Genomic DNA, 20,302 nt, shown 5'->3' with positions numbered 1-20,302 from the left:
ACACTTCACATCTTCACAGAGAAAAAACATTTGGACGTGATATATATTAATGTATAGTTGCACTGCCAAGCTCTTTTTTTTTTTTTTTTTTTGTTTTTTTTTTTTTTTTTTTTTTTTTTTTTTTTTTGTCAAGCGAAAATCAACGCATCAGCAGAGCCTGCAGAATAGTACAGTGTAGTTTTTTTTAAGCACCACCGAAACAGTTTACAAAAAAATTCATAACCTGAGCAGTGACATTGAATACACTTTCACCTTTATTGTTTATAGTTGTACCACCATTTATATCTCTTCGTTTTAAATTTTTATTTAAAAAAAAATAATCTCCCACTTGATCTTGCTATTTTTGTTACCTCGTTCTCCATTATATGTATGTTTTCCCCCAAGTGATACTCTATTTATTTATCTATTTTATTTTTCCCCTCTTTCACCGGTACATGTAAGGATATCCCAACGTAATACTTTCTTTATTTATTATATATTTTTTTTTGCCCTCTTTCACCAGTACATGTAAGTTTTTCCTCACGTAATATTTTTATCTATTCACCAGTACTTTTAAGTAATTGTTATTGTTTACTTTTTTTTAACCACATTCACTATTACATGTGAGTTTTTCCCCCGTGATTCGATTTTTTTTTTTTTTTCCTTTCACCAATACATGTAAGTGATGGTTTTTTGTTTTTCATCTTCTTTTACCATTACATGTAAGCCTCCCCTACGTGATTTTTTTAACCTCTTTCACCAGTATATGTAAGTCTTTCCTCACACGATTCAATTTTTTTATATTTTTTTACCTTTCACCATTACATGTAAGTTTTTCCTCATGGGTCTCTTTTTTTCCTCTTTCACTGATGATTCTGTTATTTTTTAACCCAATTCACCATTACGTGTCAGTTTTTCCCGTGTGAACATTTTTTTTTTTTTTTTTTTTTTTTTTTTTTACCTTCCACCATTACATGTAAGTTTTCCCACGGGATTCCATCTTTTTTGTTTACCCTCTTTCACCATTACATGTAAGTTTTCCCCTATGTGATTACATTTTTTTTTACCATTACTCGTAAGTTTTCCCGCGTAATTCTATTTTTTTTTCTCTTTTGCTAATACAAGTAAGTGATTCTCTTATTTTTTTTAAACCTTTTTCACCATTACATGTAAGTTTTTCGCCACGTGATTCTATTTCTTTTTTCTCCCCTTCTCCTTTCACCAGTACATGTAAGTTTTTCCCCACGTTCTAACTTCCCTTTCGGCAGGAACCCCACTATGGCTTCTCCTCCACATCGCCCCCATCAAGAACGAGAAGGACATCGTCGTGTTGTTCCTCTGCACCTTCAGGGACATCACCGCCCTCAAGCAACCCATCGAAGCAGAGGATTCCAGAGGTACGTTTCTGTCTCGCCTTCGGGAGTTGCGGGGGAGTGTCGGGGAAGGGTCGTGGGGGGCGGGGGGTGGAGTGGGAGTGGGAAGAAAAGGGGAAGGGGAAGGGATTCAGGGCGTGGAAAGTAACAACATAAGGAGATTTTTTGGAGATCAGATATAGGTATCAGTATGATACTGTGAAGATTTTTTTTTTTTTTTTTTTTTTTTTTTTTTTTGTAATCATTTTTACGCAGAAAATTAAGATATTTTTTGGGGGAAAGATGAAGTTGTGCTTTGTAAATATTAAAATAAAAGAAAATCGAAGAAAAGTGATGAGTATTCAAGAGATAGATTTTTAAAAATTAATTTTTCATATAAAAAAATGAGATTTTTGGGGGGAAAGATGAAGTTTTGTGGGAAAAAAAACTAAGAAAGATGAGTATCAAGAAGATACTAGAGTTTTTTTTTTTTTTTTTTGAAAGCGATGATTCATATTTGTAGAAAATTTATATTTATTCTTGAAGGATAGAACAGTGCTTTGTTTTTTTGTTAATACTGGTATTTTAGGAATAGGCTGCCTTTTGTAGCGATTGCAAAATAATTCATCGAGTAGTTCTTTGTAAACAGTAAGGTAAAATAAGAAATATTCGAGTTTTTTTATGACTATCTTTTGTAATGATTGAAAAATGTATATCTGGGATATTAAAAAGATTTAAAAAATAACATTGGGAATAGTTTGAGAAAAATTATATATAAAGTACTTAGTAGCGATTAAAAAAATAAGGCATATTAAAAACATTTTAAAAAATCATTGAGAATAGTTTGAGAAAAAATATATATAAAGTATTTTAGGATTGGGGTGTCTTTTGTAACAATTAGAAGATAATGTACAGGGGAGATATTGAATATATTGAAAAAAGATTTGAGAATAGTTTGAGAAAAAGAATATCATTCTTTGTAAGATTTTGGGGAAGGACTTGAGATAGCGTACATTGCACCGAATTGAAAATCTTATGAAAAGATTAAGTGTCTCGACTCAAAATAGAAATAAATTGAGGGGGATAGATTGCTTGGAAATGTGTGAATCTCTTTTGTAAATATTGCTTATTTTGCTTTTAAATTATATGTTTAAGGGCTTGATTAGAAAAATATTTAAAGTACAATATATATATTATATATATGTATATGTATGACTGGTAAGAATGTTCTGTTACAACAGAATTCCATCTAATAAAAGGAGCCCATAAAAACACCAAAATATAGAGAGAAAAGTACTATATTTGAGAGAATGCTGTTTCCCTCTTCAGGTATAAGAATGAGAAAAGATTTTCTCATTCTTATACCTGAAGAAGGAAACAGCAGTCTCTGAAATATAGTACTTTTCTCTCTATATTTTGGTGTTTTTAAGGGCTCCTTTTATTAGATGTATATGTATATATATATGATATATATATATATAATATATATATATATATATATACATACATATATATATATATATATATATATATATGTATATATATATTATACATATACATACGTACTTTTGTAGTTGCTATAGCAAATTAATTGGTCAAGGTGTTGTAATGTAGGGGGGTAAATGTTTAGACACTAAGGTAAAATAATTAGACAGTGAAACAATGAAAAGTAATCATGTAGGTAAAGAACTTTATATGAAGATGAAGAGGGGAAAATGTCAAATTGATTAAGATCATACTTTTGCCAAATGAATCGGTACAGATGTATTAGAACTTAGCTGATGAGGGGTCGATTAAAGGAGATTAGTTCCAGTTTCCAAAATTAGTCTCGTAGTCTGTAGTTTGAAAAGGAAATGAGTGTCATAGGAATCAGACAGAACATTCTAAAAAATGGTAAAGAAAGAATCAGACGAATTAAAAATAACATTTATTTATTTTTTAAGTTTAATTCTCTGCAATTCTCCAGGTGTTAAGTGCTAATCCAGACAGTCTTTTTTTTTTTCCCCTTCAAGAATTTGAATATTTGATCATCTAATATAATATACTTAAGGCCACACTTAGTTTAACTACCCTAGACACTAGATTCTGGTATGGAGCAGCACCTGAAACACTTACAGTTCCCTTAGAGTAGTATTTATTTATTTTTTCGTAGGTGACCCTTAAGATGATTCGGAAGGAAGGAGCTATTTCAATCTAGATTTAAAGTATTTGATCAGCGTTCAATTCATATCGTAGCTTTTCATTATCGTCTCGGTTGTGTTTTGTGGTGGTGGTGGAGCCTCCGTGATAACAGGTTAGATTTAAGTGGTTCTCAACCTTTTTTGGGCCATGCGACCCCCTTTCGCCCCCCATTTTCCAAAATTGTCTGCCTCAAAAGGTGCATTCCAAGTCACACACGCAACAAAATAATAACACAAACTCACGAGCTAGCGGAGAGAAACCCCAGCCTGATCTGTCAGTAGTGCGGACCGATGTGTTGTCCTAGAGTCAGTTTGAGCCTACCAATCTGTGGTCACAATTCCACCCCCAACCCCCATGGAACTCCGAAATTCCCCCGTGGTTGAGAACCACTGGATTAGTATATTATTTTAGACGAATTTTATTTAAAAGTGTCCATGACACTTCTGTTATTCAATTTTAGACGTAGTGTCCTCATTGAATCAACGGCGAAGTGATCCTTCTGTTTGTTTATTCTTTTCCCTGAAGTAAATGATAAAGTCAGGTGGAATAAACAGAGATAGATGTATAGTGGTATAGCATTTTGACTGTTAGCGTCATCCACCTTCAGGGATATTGATGAATTTGTAACTTTTCAATGCAATATTCTCACTCCAGGATTTCCAAGTTAGGATAACCTTGCAATTTCGCTGTAGGTGGTAGGATATCTATCTAGGATATCAGTCCTTGAAGCCCTTCTCATCCCCCCGAGACGAATGTGAGGAGAGGAAAAGGATAAAAAAAAGACAAAATAAAAAAAAAGTATAAAGGGGGATGAAAGAAAAAACACATAAGACGACGTTGTTTATAAGAGAGAAAATAAATAAATAAAAATTGCTAACAAGAGCAAAAACTTAGCGCTTTCCGCTGCCAGCTTCCTTTTAGTTCCTCGTCAGCTGACTTGACTGACTGTCCCGTGTGAACTGAAAAAGCCTTCCTTGTGTCTCTTGTATTACAGTAGATTCATTAATTTCATTCAGTAAATGTTGACTTTGTGTTCTGTGTCTGCCTACGACGCCGCCGCCGCCAACGCCGCCGCTGCAGCAGTAGCTTTATTTTTTCCAGTCGTGTCCTCTTTTTTAGCTTGAGCTCTCTTTTAGCTTTCAACGCCTCAGGAGGTTATTTTATTAATGATAATGATGATGATGATGATACTGGATCGTCGGTGGAATATGTTCATATAGTGTTCTTTCGTCTATAGCTTTAATATCTGATCTGAAGGGTCAGACTTTAGATAAATAGTTGTAACAGTTCTTCGAATAGTTGCTCTTCTTCCCTCCACTCCCCCTTCTCAACCCCCCACACTCCCCCCCCCCCTTCCCCCCCCCCCTTAAGTTGGTGGCAGTTTTATATACACCCAGTTTTCCTCCCGGCCCTCTTAATTTTGTATTTTTTAGATCCCCTGTAACTTGCAACCTGTTAGTATAGGACAGATGTCGGCTTAACTACAAGTGTTTCAGTCTTCTCAGTGTGAAGGATATTATAAAATAAATCAAAACTCAAACTCAATAAATAGTGTATTTTTTTCTTTAATCCAGTCAGGACGATGAAGGAATTCCCACCATTACAGACTTCATAATCCCGTTTTCTAATTTCCAGCCTCGTATTCCACTTGCTATATGTCATTTTTCTGACAAACATAACAAAAAATAATCCCTTTAACACCCTTCAGATTTACCGTGACACAAAAATCGACATGAAAAAATATGTCTCTCTCAAAAATATTAATTAATGTCTAGTGTTTTGTTATTAATCTTATATGGAGAGAACTGTACTCGGTCGCAATGGCTCTGTTAATAAGAACGTTGAAATGACGAGACGCAGTGAACGCACCCCTTTTCTCGATAAGCTAAACGTAATTATCTGTAGTCATTTTAATGATCAGACGCGTTCAATTCGATCAAAATGTGGACGCAAAACTGTTTTTTGTCCTTTCGGCTTTCCAAGAGAACGGAATTAACAGTTGCCATATCGACTTTCTCTTTATGATATATATATATGTGTGTATATATATATATATCTATATATATATATATATATAATATATATATATACTATATTTTAATGTGTAGAATTTTGATAAGTAGCCTAACCGACACCGCCATGGGTTAATCATCAACTATTATGCTGTGCGTTAATTACAGGTAATGAGTAATAATCAATCGTTAAATTGTTATGCTTTAAAATGATTGTTAATTAATGCTTCGTTAAATAAACGGGTGGTTGAGTAATTAGTGAATAGTTAAACAGACTTTAATTATTTGTTCAATAAAAACATTTTTTATTTTTTTGATATTAGAATTTACACTGTTTATTATTGTAAATAAAATCTGCTATGCTTATCATTACAATAATGATGCTGTTTAAGACACTTATTCTCCCAATAAATCACATTTTACGAGATACGTAATATTAGATTTTGCCATGTTTATTATTGTTAATAAAGTTTGTTATCTTGTTAATAAAGTTTGTTATCACAATTATGATTCTGTTAAAGATATTCTCCCAATAAATCACATTTTACGAGATACTTTATATTAAATTTTGCCATGTTTATCATTGTTAATAGTTTGCTATGCTTAACATTACAATTACGATTCTGTTAAAGACATCCTCCAAATAAATCACATTTTACGAGATACGTATGTAATTGTAATACGTACAATTACACATTTTAATTTGTTCAAAGGCTGAATAAAAGACGGAAAGGTCTCACCTAATGACGAGTAAAGATAGAACCATTCCATAAGCGCTGATATATACGGATAATGGAATAATAAATAAATATATGCCAGTGACCAGCCCCGCTCATATGAAATGCCGTAGAGCGATTATATGCACGCTGCTAAAAGCTTGATATATATTTCATAGCTGATCCAGGTTATCTCGTATTTCACGGATTGGGGGACGGTAATGACGACAAGTTTCCCCTTCATAGGAAAATTGCACAGTTAATGCATTTTGCGATATAGATATTTATTAAAAAGGCTTAATTTCGTGATTGTTGTATGTCCACGCGGAACTTCTTTCTTTCCTTCTTTTTTTACGAGTCTCTGTGACCTTTTAGATATGCAGAAAGGTCACCAATGACCCACGAGGTGTCGGTGGTTTACTTATTCCTCTTAATTGTGTTTTTAATCTCTGTGCACTCTCTGAGAATTTCCCACACTTTTCCAAAAGAAAAAAGTAAAACACGCTCGCCAGCAACGGGCGAGTGCTTTCGTATCCAAGAGAGCCCCCTTGCAAGTCGTTTCCTATTAAACACTGGATTTTCAAATAAAAACTGTATTTCCAAATGACAACTGGAGTCTGGATTTCCAAATGTAAACTGGATTTCCAAATATAAACTGCATTTCCAAATCACAACTGGATTTCCAAATCGAAACTGTATTTCCAAAAGATGACTGATGCAGTGCGCGCACCACTCGTCCCGCCCCCTTTTTTATATATATAAATTTTTTGTCCACGCACCATTTTATTTCGGCAATGACTTTGAAAATGGTATTTTTCAGAAGATCCATTGCTATAATCTTCACTTTTTTACTTCTTAAAATTTATAATTATTAAGTATTTTGGTACTTTTCCAAATTGTAAATAATTACATAGTTAATAGAGTGCGGCTATAAATAGAAACATTGTTTCATTAAACTGATTCTAGCAGTGACTTGAATACTTACGATTAATCACTTTTTATAATTTATAAACAATTTATAATTATATGTTTTTTTTAACTAGCCTTTTCATCCTAAAATATCATGGCAGTCAGTTCGTTGGTTTTGAGAAGTATAAGATGTATGTTTTATAATAAAAACTTCCCATGAGGTTATTTGATGTATCGTTTTACAGACATAATATACTATTTTGACAATACCGAAATGCATCGGTCACTTAAGAATTCAAAAACCTTTTTCTCGCAGCCCTACAGGACGTTTTGTAGATTTCTGTAGAAGTTGAAATGTCAGGTTTTTCTTTTTAGTTTCTAGTCCGCAAACTGTATACCTGATTGAAGTAGGTGTTGTACAGTTTCCGAGTCTCTTTGCAGGAGGAAATTTTACATGAACTGTCTTAGTGTCTTCGCGGAAAAAAAAAGTCACTTTTCTTAATGTTAGGTATCGATGGGATGAGAGATACATGCTCTATATAATATAGAAGTAAAACAATTACATCCCTCTGATGATGACGCTCAAAACCCGTAGTCTGAAGAAGTCTTGGTTTTGCCAGTATGGAATTAACATTCAACAGGTAGAGCATGAACTCGGGTAGAACTTTCATAATAAAGAAAAAATAATCTCATGAAGTAGCAGCGTAATTTAAAATCAGTCGTCGATTAGGTCGCCTTGGGATATGATGATATTATTCTTCGTCAGGAGCTATTTTCGTGGCTTTCCTCTTCTTAAATCTAAACTCTTGTCCTGGACACACACATTCGCTCACTTTCTTTTCGTTCTGGAATGTGTTGATGAAAATTCTTCAACATTTGTCTCTCGGCCATATGACTCGACTCTTTCAATTATATGCAGGCGGGAAAAGAATTCGAATTAACTGCGCCTTTTGTCAGCCTGGATCTTTCCAACTGTCTCTTTTAACAATCATACACGTATACGTTATCTATCCATCTATCTATCTATCTATTTTGAGAGGAAGGTTTATGCAGATGCTCTTGCATAGATATGTTAGCTGTAGCTGATACAAGCCATTTTTAGTGAGTTAAACCTGTGATTGATAAACAATGTCCTTCGTTTCTCCTATACTAGACAGAAAGAAAGAAAGGAAGGAAGGAAGCAAGAAATCTATAGCCTCCCATTTAACCTTCAGCAGTTAATCCCAAACGAGAAAGTAACACAACAGAATCCTCAGAGAGGCTTCCTAAGCATTCACAAGCTAGGTCGTTCCATCTCGATCTGCCGACAACCAGTCGACCCACCTATGAAGGCACGGAACTAGCAACTACATCCCTAGACACTTACGAAGCAAAGTGCCAAAAAGAGCTCTCGCCTTCTGGTGTCCCCAGCTCCAGCAGAGATTCAGTAGATTAGGACACAATTCCTTCTTGAATAATTGAATTAATATAATGAGAAGTGCCTAATGAGGGATAATACACATATCTATCGATGCTTAAAAAATCACAGTAGATGCACGTGACTTCATTAAATAAGCGAATACCACTGGATAATGATAGGCAGAAATCCAAGCGCTTTTGTCTTTGCTAAGACACTGTCTTCGCAAAGACGGAAGCGCTTGGATTTCTGCCTATCATTTTCCTGTGGTATTCGCTTATATCTATCGGTATTATAGTACTTTGCCAGCTCTCCTTAGCTGATTGGGTCTGCTCCAAGATGGGTAGTATAGTAGCCAATAGTTTTTCACGACCAGCGCGCATAGGTGTATATTGTTATACAACTCAGAGCATAATTAGTGGTTTGTTTCAGTATTTCTGGTAAAAGTCTGTGAAATGTTCCTCTGTAATTACCTTTAAGGACTCTGTATACTTTGACTCCTGAAGAGGTGTTGAATATTCAGCAACATTTAGGGAAAAAGCAAAGTATCCCATGATTCATCTCCTTGGGTAATGACTGGAGAAGAAGAAATCAGTGAAATTGTCATTTAATCCTCAGAACACCATGGAATCCAAGATGGCGTCTAAGATGACCGCCAACTTCCTTATTGTTTGCCCCATAACTTGCTGGGCATAATTGGATCTCTCATGAAAGGTACAGCAGTGACATTATCTTCTTCATTCAGCCACTTTAAAAACGGAACTATTTTTTGGAGCAGAGCGAAGGAAAAATTGCACAAAAGTGGCCATGTGGCCAAGTGCATCCTGGTGACGATGTCAAACTAAACACGTCGCATGAACCTTTTGGCCAGAACCACTGAGGAGCTAGAAATGTGTATTCCTGGTGACAGAAGTTCACTCTCGATGTTGTTCGGAACTCACTTAAAGCCGTTGGTCCCGTTGCTGAATAACCATAGGTTCTATGCAAAGTAAAAACACCATGCAAACAAACAAACATTTTTGCCAGAAGTGATGTTGTTGATCACTGAGTCATGCAGTTTCTCGAAACAGCTGAGCATCGGCTAATTATAATAGATTTCCAGGAAGTCGTAGCTCTGCTGAAATGGCTGCTGCCTTGTTGTGAGTGAGCAATTGGGCCAATGTTTGGAGTAAACTCATAATTATGTTACCCAATTAAAACTGACTTATTTATATCATTACTATTGATGGGTACATTTTTCACTTCACACAAACAACATTCCATATTCATACACATTTTCGTCCATATCTTTTGGAGGGACTTGAGTGTTTGTTTGTGCTTTTTGACACAGGGTGTAGACCGTAGTTTAGGAGATCTCAGACTATAATAATAGGAATTGGTAATGTGCCAGACAATAGGATTTTTACAGTAGCAGTCCTAGGATACCCATCACAGATTGTTTGGTTGAATAACATCAATTTCTGATTTGCGTGTTATATAACAGTGGAATTATTAAGAGTTCTAGATTGTGAATTTTATATTAATCTTAGCGTCCTAGAACCTACTCGATCTGGTGCGGTATAGCAAAATATGGGGGTGGTATTCTGCTAAGTGGGCGATTGTGTGAATTTAAATTAAAAATTGTTTGCTCTCAAAAATTCATGATTTTTTTTTAGTTTTGCCAGTTCAAAGTGGTAAGGTCATTTCCTAGTTATCTTAACACGGAGAAAAGCCGTCACATTTAGTCATGTCATACAACCGACAGTGCCTTATTTTAGTTGAAAATCTTTTGTTCCCCAAGTTGATTTTATGATAATGTATATACTGATGGATTGTCCCACATTAGTTGTGTTGTGTCACCGAAATGTAATGAGTCCACCTCAGCCTGATCACACACACATACACACACACACACACACACAAGTTCATTATCTTGGCACAGGTATTAGATCCAATTTTGCCTGTTTCACCTCTTGCACAAAACTCCTCCACGTTATCTCAGTGATTCCTGTAGCCAATTTGCAGTACTGTTGTGAATAGCTTCTGTGTGGTGTCCTTATTAAACCTTGTTGTGATCAACCATTGCTCAGTACTACCCTCGTCTTGAGTGTCAGTGCACAAGATATCTGTATAGGTTTCCCCTGAATAGTTCTGACCTTTGCACTGTGAAGCTGTCTTCCATGGCAGAAGACTCTCTGAGGGTGAAGGGATGATTGCACTCTGACAGCACCTGGAGAGAGTCGCCATCTTCCGAGTAAAGGCATACAAGCTATGGTGGGGGTTATGGGGCTGTTTTGTAACGCATTATTCCGGGGGGCAGGTGATGATGTGTGTGTTATTGCAGTTTCGGACAGCACGGAGAGCTCAGGGGGCAGACAACCCACCAAAAGTAGGTACCCGCTGGACCCCGCCTGGCTTCCTCCCCATTGTACGCCTCTCTCCTCTCTTGGTCCCCCAAAATTACAATCCAGAGAATCCTATGCCAGATACCAGAAGTCTGCAAACCTTTCCTTACGTTTTATTGATTGTTCTGAATAATACTCTAATGACGACAGAACTGTTATCATTAAAGGGCATGGGACTTCGCATGTGTGCATGAAATATACTGTATAACATCTACACTTCCTACTGGTCCCTTCCCCCCCAAACCCACCATGTGATTTTGAAGATCCAGCCTTTCTTTAACTCCATTTGTATTACTGAGCTTAACATTGTTAATAGATGATGGAGCCAGCTACGAATCTGAATTGACTACCCCTCTGAAAGATGTTATGTATGAAATTGAAGGTAACAGTTATCTATCCCCCCCACCCTCCCTTCTACCATTCAACAAATTTATTCGACCAACTAGTAAAGAGAATAAGAAGAAATTCAAAAGGAGCAGGAGGAGGCGAGAGATGGTGGAGCAAAGGCTATGGCGGCACTTTAATGGTACTACTGCTTGTCCCGTGGTTCTTCATCAGTGTGTTTCTGACCTGCCGCTCGTGTTGATGGTGTCTTCTACCCCCACCCTCCCCCCCACCCCCCCCCCTTCTTCTCCCCCACCCTCTTCTCCTCCCCTCCTCCCTCTTTACCCCGTGCCTGTAGTCAGCAATTGGCCAGCACTCCATGGTGATTGACCCTGAGTGCTCGGTTCAAACCCTCCCCCTCAAACCTGCTGCTTGTACTTCACTTTCCCCCTTTCTCTCTCACTGTCTCATTTTCTCCCTCCTACCAGCACTGACTGGGCCCCTGTTTCTCGCTTAACTCCATTAAAACACTTTATGGCTTCCTTCCTGTTGAAAGTGCTTTTTACTGAGTTTATATTTTTGAATAGGTGTGATTTATCTTTTGTTGACTATGTGCTACTTAATTAAGCCTTAGAGCATTTCTTTTTAATGGAGTAAAGTGCTTTTGTACCTGGATTTTTAGTTTCACTTCATGCTGATGTGTACATATGTTTGTGTCCCATATGATGGGTGTTGTATTTTCCTTAATTTTCATCCAAACAGATACCATTTTGATTATGTTTTACCATTTTCCCTGAAGGGTGTTAAATGGACCCAGGGCTGCCTGTTGTACATAGTATTGTGTTTAAATAGTACTTGAATATGATCATAATTAACCCTTCAAACCCTGAGGATTGTAGTAGCTGTAGTTCCATAGCACTGATCTGATTAGCATCGTCTCTGCATCTTCCTGAGGCGAGACTGGTCCTTTTGATACTTGAGAGCCGGTTTCTGTGCCATCGCTGTGTGACCTAACCTATTTTACCTCTGACCTCGTTTTATTCATGACCTGATCTCGTTCACCCTTGACCTCCTCCTCACTGACAAATACCCTGCCAGTCACGACCCTCTCGCTCCACTGGTAGCGATAGCTTTCCCCACGGCATAACCAGAAGATGGTGTTCAAACTGACGCCACTACCAAAAGGATTCAGTGCCCATCCTCAAGCTCTTAAGAGATAGTATGGACCATTCAAGCCACCACTCTTATTTTTACTTTATGGCCTCTTAAACTCCCTTAACAGTATCCTTACCAGTGATATTTTCTATACTTTTAAGAAGCAAGACTAAGACGTACTTTGTTTTCCTTTTTATGCCTTCGTACCACTTGCAAAGATAGAAGCTTCATCTCAGATGATTTGTTTGTCCTTATGCAAGATAGTGAATCATATACTGGATATACCCTCATTATCTAAAAAGAACAAGGAAATGGTTCATATAACCTTGAATTAAAGAATATGCATGAATACAGAGTTCACATAATAACCAGCATGACAGCGGTAATGAATGTCTTTTAAACTGCCTCTGCTGGAGGACTCCGTCTCACTCATCTGTTTTCTCCCCCGCCATGGACTCTGCAGCCGGGCTGAGCAAGTTCGCCAAGCTAGCCCGGTCGGTCACCCGGAGCAGATCAGTGCTTGTCACTCAGTTCTCGTCGCATCTTCCAATCAAAGATGTCACCAAACAATCCAACATCACGCATGTAAGTACTCTCTAACTTGCCGGTCTCTAGCATGTGATATATGTATAAGGTTGTAGCTTTAGAAGAGTTCTGTATACTTACTGACTTAAACATTTGTATATACATGATGTAACATAAATATTTGGTTGTGGTTGAGTAGACATTAAAGTTATACGACAGCACAAGAAAATAATTAGTATTAACTTGTTGAAAAAATTGTCTAAATTACACTTAAGCTATGTACAAACCATAAAATTACATGAAAATTAGATTACACAGTTACATCCTCTAGATAATTTGAAGTTAGTTCTTCCAAAATTCTTATTGAAATATCTTGAAAGTTTTTTGTATATTCCATGAAAGTTGGCAATCTTAAGGAACCCAATTATACCCAATTCCTATTCAGATTTTGCCAAAGATAAAAAAAAGTGATGACTCATTAGTCATTATGCCATGACCTAACTGTAATCTTAGTCCAAAAAGTAATGGAAAGAGTGAAAAAAAGAAATTGCTTTAATTCCTTCTCAGACCAGACCTTTCAAAGTGTTCCCTTAACATGCGGCATAATCCTGTTTCTTATTGTTTTGGGTCTGTATTAGAGACTGAAACGACGTGAATTTCTGCAGATGATGAGCCTGAACAGCGACGTAATGCCACAGTACCGTCAAGAGGCTCCAAAGACACCTCCGCACATCCTCCTACATTACTGTGCCTTCAAGGTATGGTGATGCTGGCAGGACAGGAGGAGAGGGAGGAGTATTTTGATAGCTGCCACAATTATTATTATTGTTGTTGTTCTTGTTGACCGAATGCTCTTGTGTTTGGACGGGAGTGACTGGCTGTGCGTACGTGGTTGTACAATATGTGGGTGGTTTACCTGAATATATATATATATATATAGATATTATTATTACTATATATATATATATAATGTGTGTGTTGTGTGTGTGTGTGTGTATCGGTGTGTGTGTTTGTGTGTGTGTGTGTGAGAGAGAGAGAGAGAGAGAGAAGAGAGAGAGAGAGAGAGAGAGAGCACGATGATCTTGCTAGTGTTGGATGTAATAATCGAGTGTTAGTAGATGTTAGCTATGTGCTTGTAGTATTATACATTGTGTATGCGTACTATTTGGTTTTTGCATGTGTGTGTGAGAGAGAGAGAGAGAGAGAGAGAGAGAGAGAGAGAGAGAGAGAGAGAGAGAGAAAGAGAGAGAGACAGATTGCTTGTGTGAATGCGTGTAACATTCAATTATCGCGTGCTCATTAGCCTCAGTAAAAGTAGCTAAGTATGCAAACGTAACGTGCGAATGTTGAAAGATGATGAGTCTATTAATCCACCTGACGCAGTAGAATAAAACCAGTCATAGCAATGTGTTCAGTGGTAAGGGAGAATTGGAGGAGCAGAAGACAACGCTAATGAAAAAAAAAAAAAGATTAAAAGGTACAACATATTGCATCCTTCCAGTAAAGGACAGCAAAGGAGAGAGAATCTCACTGGAGAGACTGATGTACATATTTGACTTGCATATTCTTTATTGGCTCACACTTGCCCAGGCTGACGACCGAATTGGGTACACAAAAGGTCGTCATTTGTCTTGTTTTTTATTTTCTCTTAAACTCTTTGCTACGAGTCTTAAAAAAAATATATATATATATATATTTATAAATTGCCTCCATCTCCCTTGTTACAGCCTCAGCTTTTGGTACCGTACTTTTGATTTTTCTCGCTCAGAGTTCTTTCACTTATTGCAATGTCTTTTCTCTAGTAACTTTTCTCTATTTTTTGTGTTGTGGTTATGATTCTCCTGTCCACGTTTTCCTCACGGATTGACTTTTTAATACTTTTTTGATCACTCGTGGAAGTAATGCATGTTTTGCTAACGGGACAGTGTGGTTTTTAAGTACAGAATGATCCACCTTTTGAATTCAATTTTATGAACTTTTTCCAAAAAAACTTATCATCAGTCAGTCAGAATCGACATCAAGGTAAAAATTATGCTTCTTTATCTTTCAAGTTTTAACAGTTTTGCAAGTTTTCCAACCTTTTCCACTCAAATCGCATGTCTCTTTTTTATATATTATTAATCAGGACTCATATATACATCTGAATGTATATATGTGTCATCCCTACCCATGTATATATATGTGCATGCACGTATGTCTGTACATACGTTTCGTCTCTACCTGCACAGGCTATCTGGGACTGGGTGATCCTCTGCCTGACCTTCTACACGGCCATTATGGTGCCCTACAACGTGGCCTTCAAGTACAAGACTTCCGAAGACGTGTCCCTGCTGGTGGTGGACTCCATAGTGGATGTGATCTTCTTCATAGATATTGTGCTCAACTTCCACACCACCTTCGTGGGGCCGGGCGGGGAGGTGGTCTCCGACCCCAAGATCATTCGCATGAATTATCTCAAGTCTTGGTTTCTAATAGATCTGTTATCGTGCCTACCCTATGACGTCTTCAACGCGTTCGACCACGATGAAGATGTAAGTAAATGCGGCATTCAAGGAGAAGTCCAGGATAAAGTAAGTGTCGTCCGGCGTCCCTTGTCCTTTCCATTCTTCTTCTGTCTTTTTGATTTCTCTCTTTCATTTCATCTGTTTTTTTGTCTGCCTGGCCTGACTCCGGTTCGAAGGAGGCTTCTCCTGCTGTGACGCTGCTCTGCATCATCTGATGCTGCCCGGATCCCCGTGACTCTGTCTGTCTCGATCTGTCTAACCTCCCTCTGTCTTTTTTTTTATCATTGGCACCCCCCCGAAAAAATCTCTTTTACCTGACAAAGGGCTCATTCGGTGACAAAGTGCTCCTCTTCAGACCCGCTGTTGCAAAGTGTATATAGTTTGTAAATTAGACGAAGCCGTCGTCTCTCTGATAAATAAAATGACCTCATGGGAGTCCCGTCAGTTTGAGAACTAATTCCCCACAGGAAAGTCACTGTCTAAATAAGCTGGGTCATGTTTTTAACAATGATAGTCTAACTAGGGTTTACGCTGTAATTCTTCAAATTGATGCAGTAATCTAATTCTAACTAAGCCAGGTTTTAATTACACCAATATATGTGGTGGAACCAGTTTTCTTGTCTAAATTCATGATATCCACTTTCATTTTTGTAATTAAGGATGAAATCGACCCTGATCTCCCAGTTTTACACAAAGTGTTCCCGTCACAGCAATCCAGATTACCCTTGAGACAGTAGAAGAATTTCTGTGATCATTTTTCCGTCATTTTCCCGTAGGCATTTGTTATTTTACCCCTTCTGTAATGTGTACGTCATTTGACGTAGTTGAATTGTAGTTAGGTCACAGGAAACACAAGTGGAATTGTAGTAGATAGAAGAAAAGTCAATAGTAGAGTTGCAGTCCCCTTAATGAAGCTATCAAAGGACACGAGGAGGTCCTCTGTTCTAACGGTGCCTGCTTCCTGTACGCACACCCACACACCTCTTATTTTTGTAAAGTCACGGGGATGCCCCTCTTCGGGGACGTTTGCGCATCGCACAAGCTGCTGGCCTAAGGCCCCCACCTTCAGTCTACCAGCAAGAAGAAGAAGTGGCGTGCGATTTCAGCCTCAAGATGTTGTTGTCTTTGTCATTCAGGATGCGCAAGCAGTCCCCTGAGAGAAATCACTCTTTTGTTGATAATGCCATGACCATCAATGTCTTTTTCCAGCCTCTACTACTTCTTCTTCCTATGGAGTGTAAAGGAGTGTTCCCCCTAAGGCGAGGCACACTGGATGGGACCCCTCCTCGCCTTCGAACAGAGTTTTTGTTACATTGGATTTAATTTTAAAGTCGGTATACCTGGTTGGTAGTAGTACATCAGCAAGGAATTTTTTTTTTCTTTTATCCTTGTAAAACCAGTTTTCTTCCCTCCCCCAATCATGTCCTGTACAACGGTTAGACGAGTACCATTTTTTTTTTCATTTTTGAATTCAATGATTAACATTTCATTTTTAACATTGTTAACCCTCATCAAAGTTTTTGTTTTTTCTTTTTATGTCAGTGACCACTTGTACCGGACGTAAATAACATTTGTACATAGCGATTAAAAATTAACATAAAAAGACAATTGCAAGAAAGGTTAGAAGATAAACACGAACGAAGATCACAACAAGATAACATTGCACTAGAAAGCATGATGATAACACTGGTTGATGCATAAATGCTATGCAGATGTTTTAAATTAAATTAATAATAAACAAATGCAGATAATCTGAGCTTGGTATGATGCTGCCATGTTATTCTACGAAAATCTTAATGGATAACGGAACGGCAACTAATTATTTCATTTATGTGGTCGCTAAATGATTGAAGAACTAAGTATACTTCGTTTAAGTATCCATACAAGGCTGATGAGTAAAAATGCTTATGATTCCTAAGTAACGAAAGACGGGTATTTCCTAATATCTGCAGCTTTTCCTGAACGATGTAAAACACTCGCTTTCAGTTTGAATTCTGAATTTTTGGTTAATCTCCTCCCTTTAATAATGAATAATTTTGCGTCTTACTTGGTATCTAGTAAAAAGTCTTCACTTGACCTTCGAAGGAAAATTTATAAAGTAGATATATCACTTTTGGAGTTATTAGTGAAACCGTATTGGGAGTTTTTTTAATCATTATTATTACCATCATTTTGTAAGAACTGGTTTAAAACCTGATAAGGGGGATTTTTTTTTATTATCACAATTATTTCTGTAAGAACTGGTTTAAAATCAAGTAAGGTTTTTTTTTATTAATACTATTATTTTTGTAAGAGCTAGTTTAAAATCTGATAAGGTTTTTTTCATTAATACTATTATTTTTGTAAAAACTGGTTTAAATCTGATAAAGGTTCTTTTATTATTACTATCTTTTTTGTAAGAACGGGTTTAAAATCAAATAAGGGTTTTTTTATTAATACTATTATTTTTGTAAGAGCTAGTTTAAAATCTGATAAGTTTTTTTCATTATTGCTATTATTTTTGTAAAAACTGTTTTAAAATCTTATAAAGGTTTTTTTTTATTATTACTATCTTTTTTGTAAGAATTGGTTTAAAATCTAATAAGGATTTTTTTTATTAGTACTATTATTTTTGTAAGAGCTAGTTTAAAATCTGATAAGTTTTTATTATTATTATTATTATTGTAAGAACTGGTTTAAAATCTGATAAAGGTTTTTTGTAGTATTAGTATCATTTTTGTAAGAACTGGTTTAAAATCTGATAAGGGTTGGCTCCAGTGAAATTTAAGTATCAGTCACTGCTCCATTCCTCCTTACAATTGATGGATACTGACCTCGAATCAGCCACTTCTTCGATTATTACTAAAAATTCCCAAGTGATATATTTGTTGCGAAGGTTCCATTCCCTAAGATAACTACAATTCTCGTGACGATTAAAATCAAAAGTAGATAAAAGTCAGTACTCTAGTATTATTGGTGAAGTTTGGAAATTCCTTCGATATAATCCGCCCTTTCATATGTTACTAATATAATATTCGAATCGAATTCCCGCGAATGGAGAGAACGTCATTCCAGATTCTAGACGAAAGGTATCATGTTTGATAACTAAACTGTGTTTTAAGTCGGTGTATTTTTACCTTTACTGAATAGCTCGGGAGTTGTTGTTGTTTTTATTCATTTTTTTTTTATCAAGAATGAGATTCTAAGTTATGATCGCTCGAAATTGATTATGGACTCGTGACATGTTTATTGTCGTTTTAATAAAAAAAAGTTATGAAAAATTATGAGTTTGGACACTGCAGTCACATACTTGACGCGTTAAAGTAGTGTGTTTTTATCCGAAATAAAAAATTAAACTTGTTCTTTTTAAAGAGAGTATTTTCTTTTAAAGAGACTACTTTCAACGTTACTCTTATTTTAACGAGAAGTAGTGTAGGCCTCAGCTGAGTGGTGGGTCAATTAGAGCATTAAAACTTCGCCAGCAGTGTGAGGCTGTTTTCTTATAAAATGACATCGGTAGAAACTGAGGGCTTGAGGGGACTGTTTTCAAAATCTTTAAGTTGCAATGTTTGACGTAGCACCGGTAGAAAAGGCAGACCAAGCACCCGTGGTTGGTATGGTGTTGGCATGCCACCTTGTTGGCCGCGAGTTCGATTCTCCGGCCTTCCATTGAGATGTGAGAGATGTGTATTTATGGTGATAGAAGTTCGCTCTCCACGTGGTTCGGAAGTCACGTAAAGTCGTTGGTGCCGTTGCTGAATAACCACTGGTTCCGTGCAACGTAAAAACCCCATACAAACAAATAAACAAACAAGCACCCGTGACGTTTGTCAAGGTTTTAATTTAAATCCTGCCTAAGAGTTTTGTGATTTTATTTGCTAGATCAGTAGAAAGATATTAATTTTGATCTTGTTATTTGAAACGAGTTGAATTATGTATAGAATTTAATCATCTGGTATCACTTTGCGCTTACAAAAGACTCAAGTAGACCGGTTTGTTTATCCGTTCCTGATGAGATTTCGAGACGATTATATCAAAATATCTCGAGGAGAGTTACAGCTGTAACTCCCAATTCTTCGAAATCAAGGTGACCTCCGATATGAACATTCCACTTTCCTCGGTCAATGTATGTCAATGGTAGGCTACTATATCGAACCATCGGGAATTCTGCCCTTCCGCGTTGCGAATACCGATATGCGGGGGTGGTATTCCTGAATGCATTCCCGCATTGGAGCCTCTGAATAGAGGGAAATGGTGGACATGGACGTCAGGGGTAATAGATCACTTATTCGGTCACGTGGAGTTAGCTAGCAGTCTGTCTGTTTCTACTTTCAGAATTTCCCGTTAATTTTTTTTATCACGGTTTCAGCTTCAAAAATGTATTTTAAAGCGAATTTCGTAGTTTTATTTTTATAGTGGATATTTGTTATATAAATCGGGTTTTTATATTTAATTTTGAGAAGATGAGATACGGACTTCGTAGGCTTTTGAAACACTATCCCGTGCTCTAGGCATCGTTATTTTAAAACGAAAATCCACATGTGTTATCATAGACAACTAATTATAGATAAATCAGACATTTTTATTTTTAAATTCCGGGACGAGAAGTGGTCTTAGCACAACTTTCGCTCATGTCGTACTTACGAGACGCTGTGGGACAGGATTCGAGACTCGTACAAAAAACAAAAGAAACATGGCGGAACACTCTCCTTGACTTGATCAACTTGCTGCACCTCCAGGATATTTTATCAGTCACTCGAACCAAGACTGTGTTTGTACTGCAGTCGTTCGTGCACGATTTTGTGTGTGTGTATCCTTCGTTCCACTGATCACCCAGTTGCATTTATGATAATATGTCCTCTCTCACTCTGCACAGCCAATGTCGT

General features: G+C 36.9%; 1 protein-coding gene across 16 annotated transcripts in view; it reads left to right on the top strand.

Moving 5' to 3' along the window:
• LOC135201728 (potassium voltage-gated channel protein eag-like) overlaps positions 1-20,302 on the top strand; it is a 447,586-nt gene that overhangs the window by 382,358 nt on the left and 44,926 nt on the right. For 8 of the 16 annotated variants that reach the window (XM_064230923.1, XM_064230920.1, XM_064230917.1 and 5 more), the window contains 5 exons: positions 1,248-1,376; positions 10,869-10,913; positions 12,872-12,993; positions 13,572-13,691; positions 15,162-15,464. In XM_064230923.1, coding sequence (XP_064086993.1) covers positions 1,248-1,376; positions 10,869-10,913; positions 12,872-12,993; positions 13,572-13,691; positions 15,162-15,464 — 719 coding nt within the window. The remainder of the gene's footprint in view (positions 1-1,247; positions 1,377-10,868; positions 10,914-12,871; positions 12,994-13,571; positions 13,692-15,161; positions 15,465-20,302) is intronic. The other 8 variants (XM_064230930.1, XM_064230921.1, XM_064230928.1 and 5 more) reach the window with 3 other exon arrangements.

Source organism: Macrobrachium nipponense, chromosome 28, assembly GCF_015104395.2.
Source record: "Macrobrachium nipponense isolate FS-2020 chromosome 28, ASM1510439v2, whole genome shotgun sequence".
NCBI classification, from domain to species: domain Eukaryota; kingdom Metazoa; phylum Arthropoda; class Malacostraca; order Decapoda; family Palaemonidae; genus Macrobrachium; species Macrobrachium nipponense.
The sequence above is the reverse complement of the archived record's forward strand: the minus strand, read 5'-3'. Positions and strand labels throughout refer to the sequence as shown.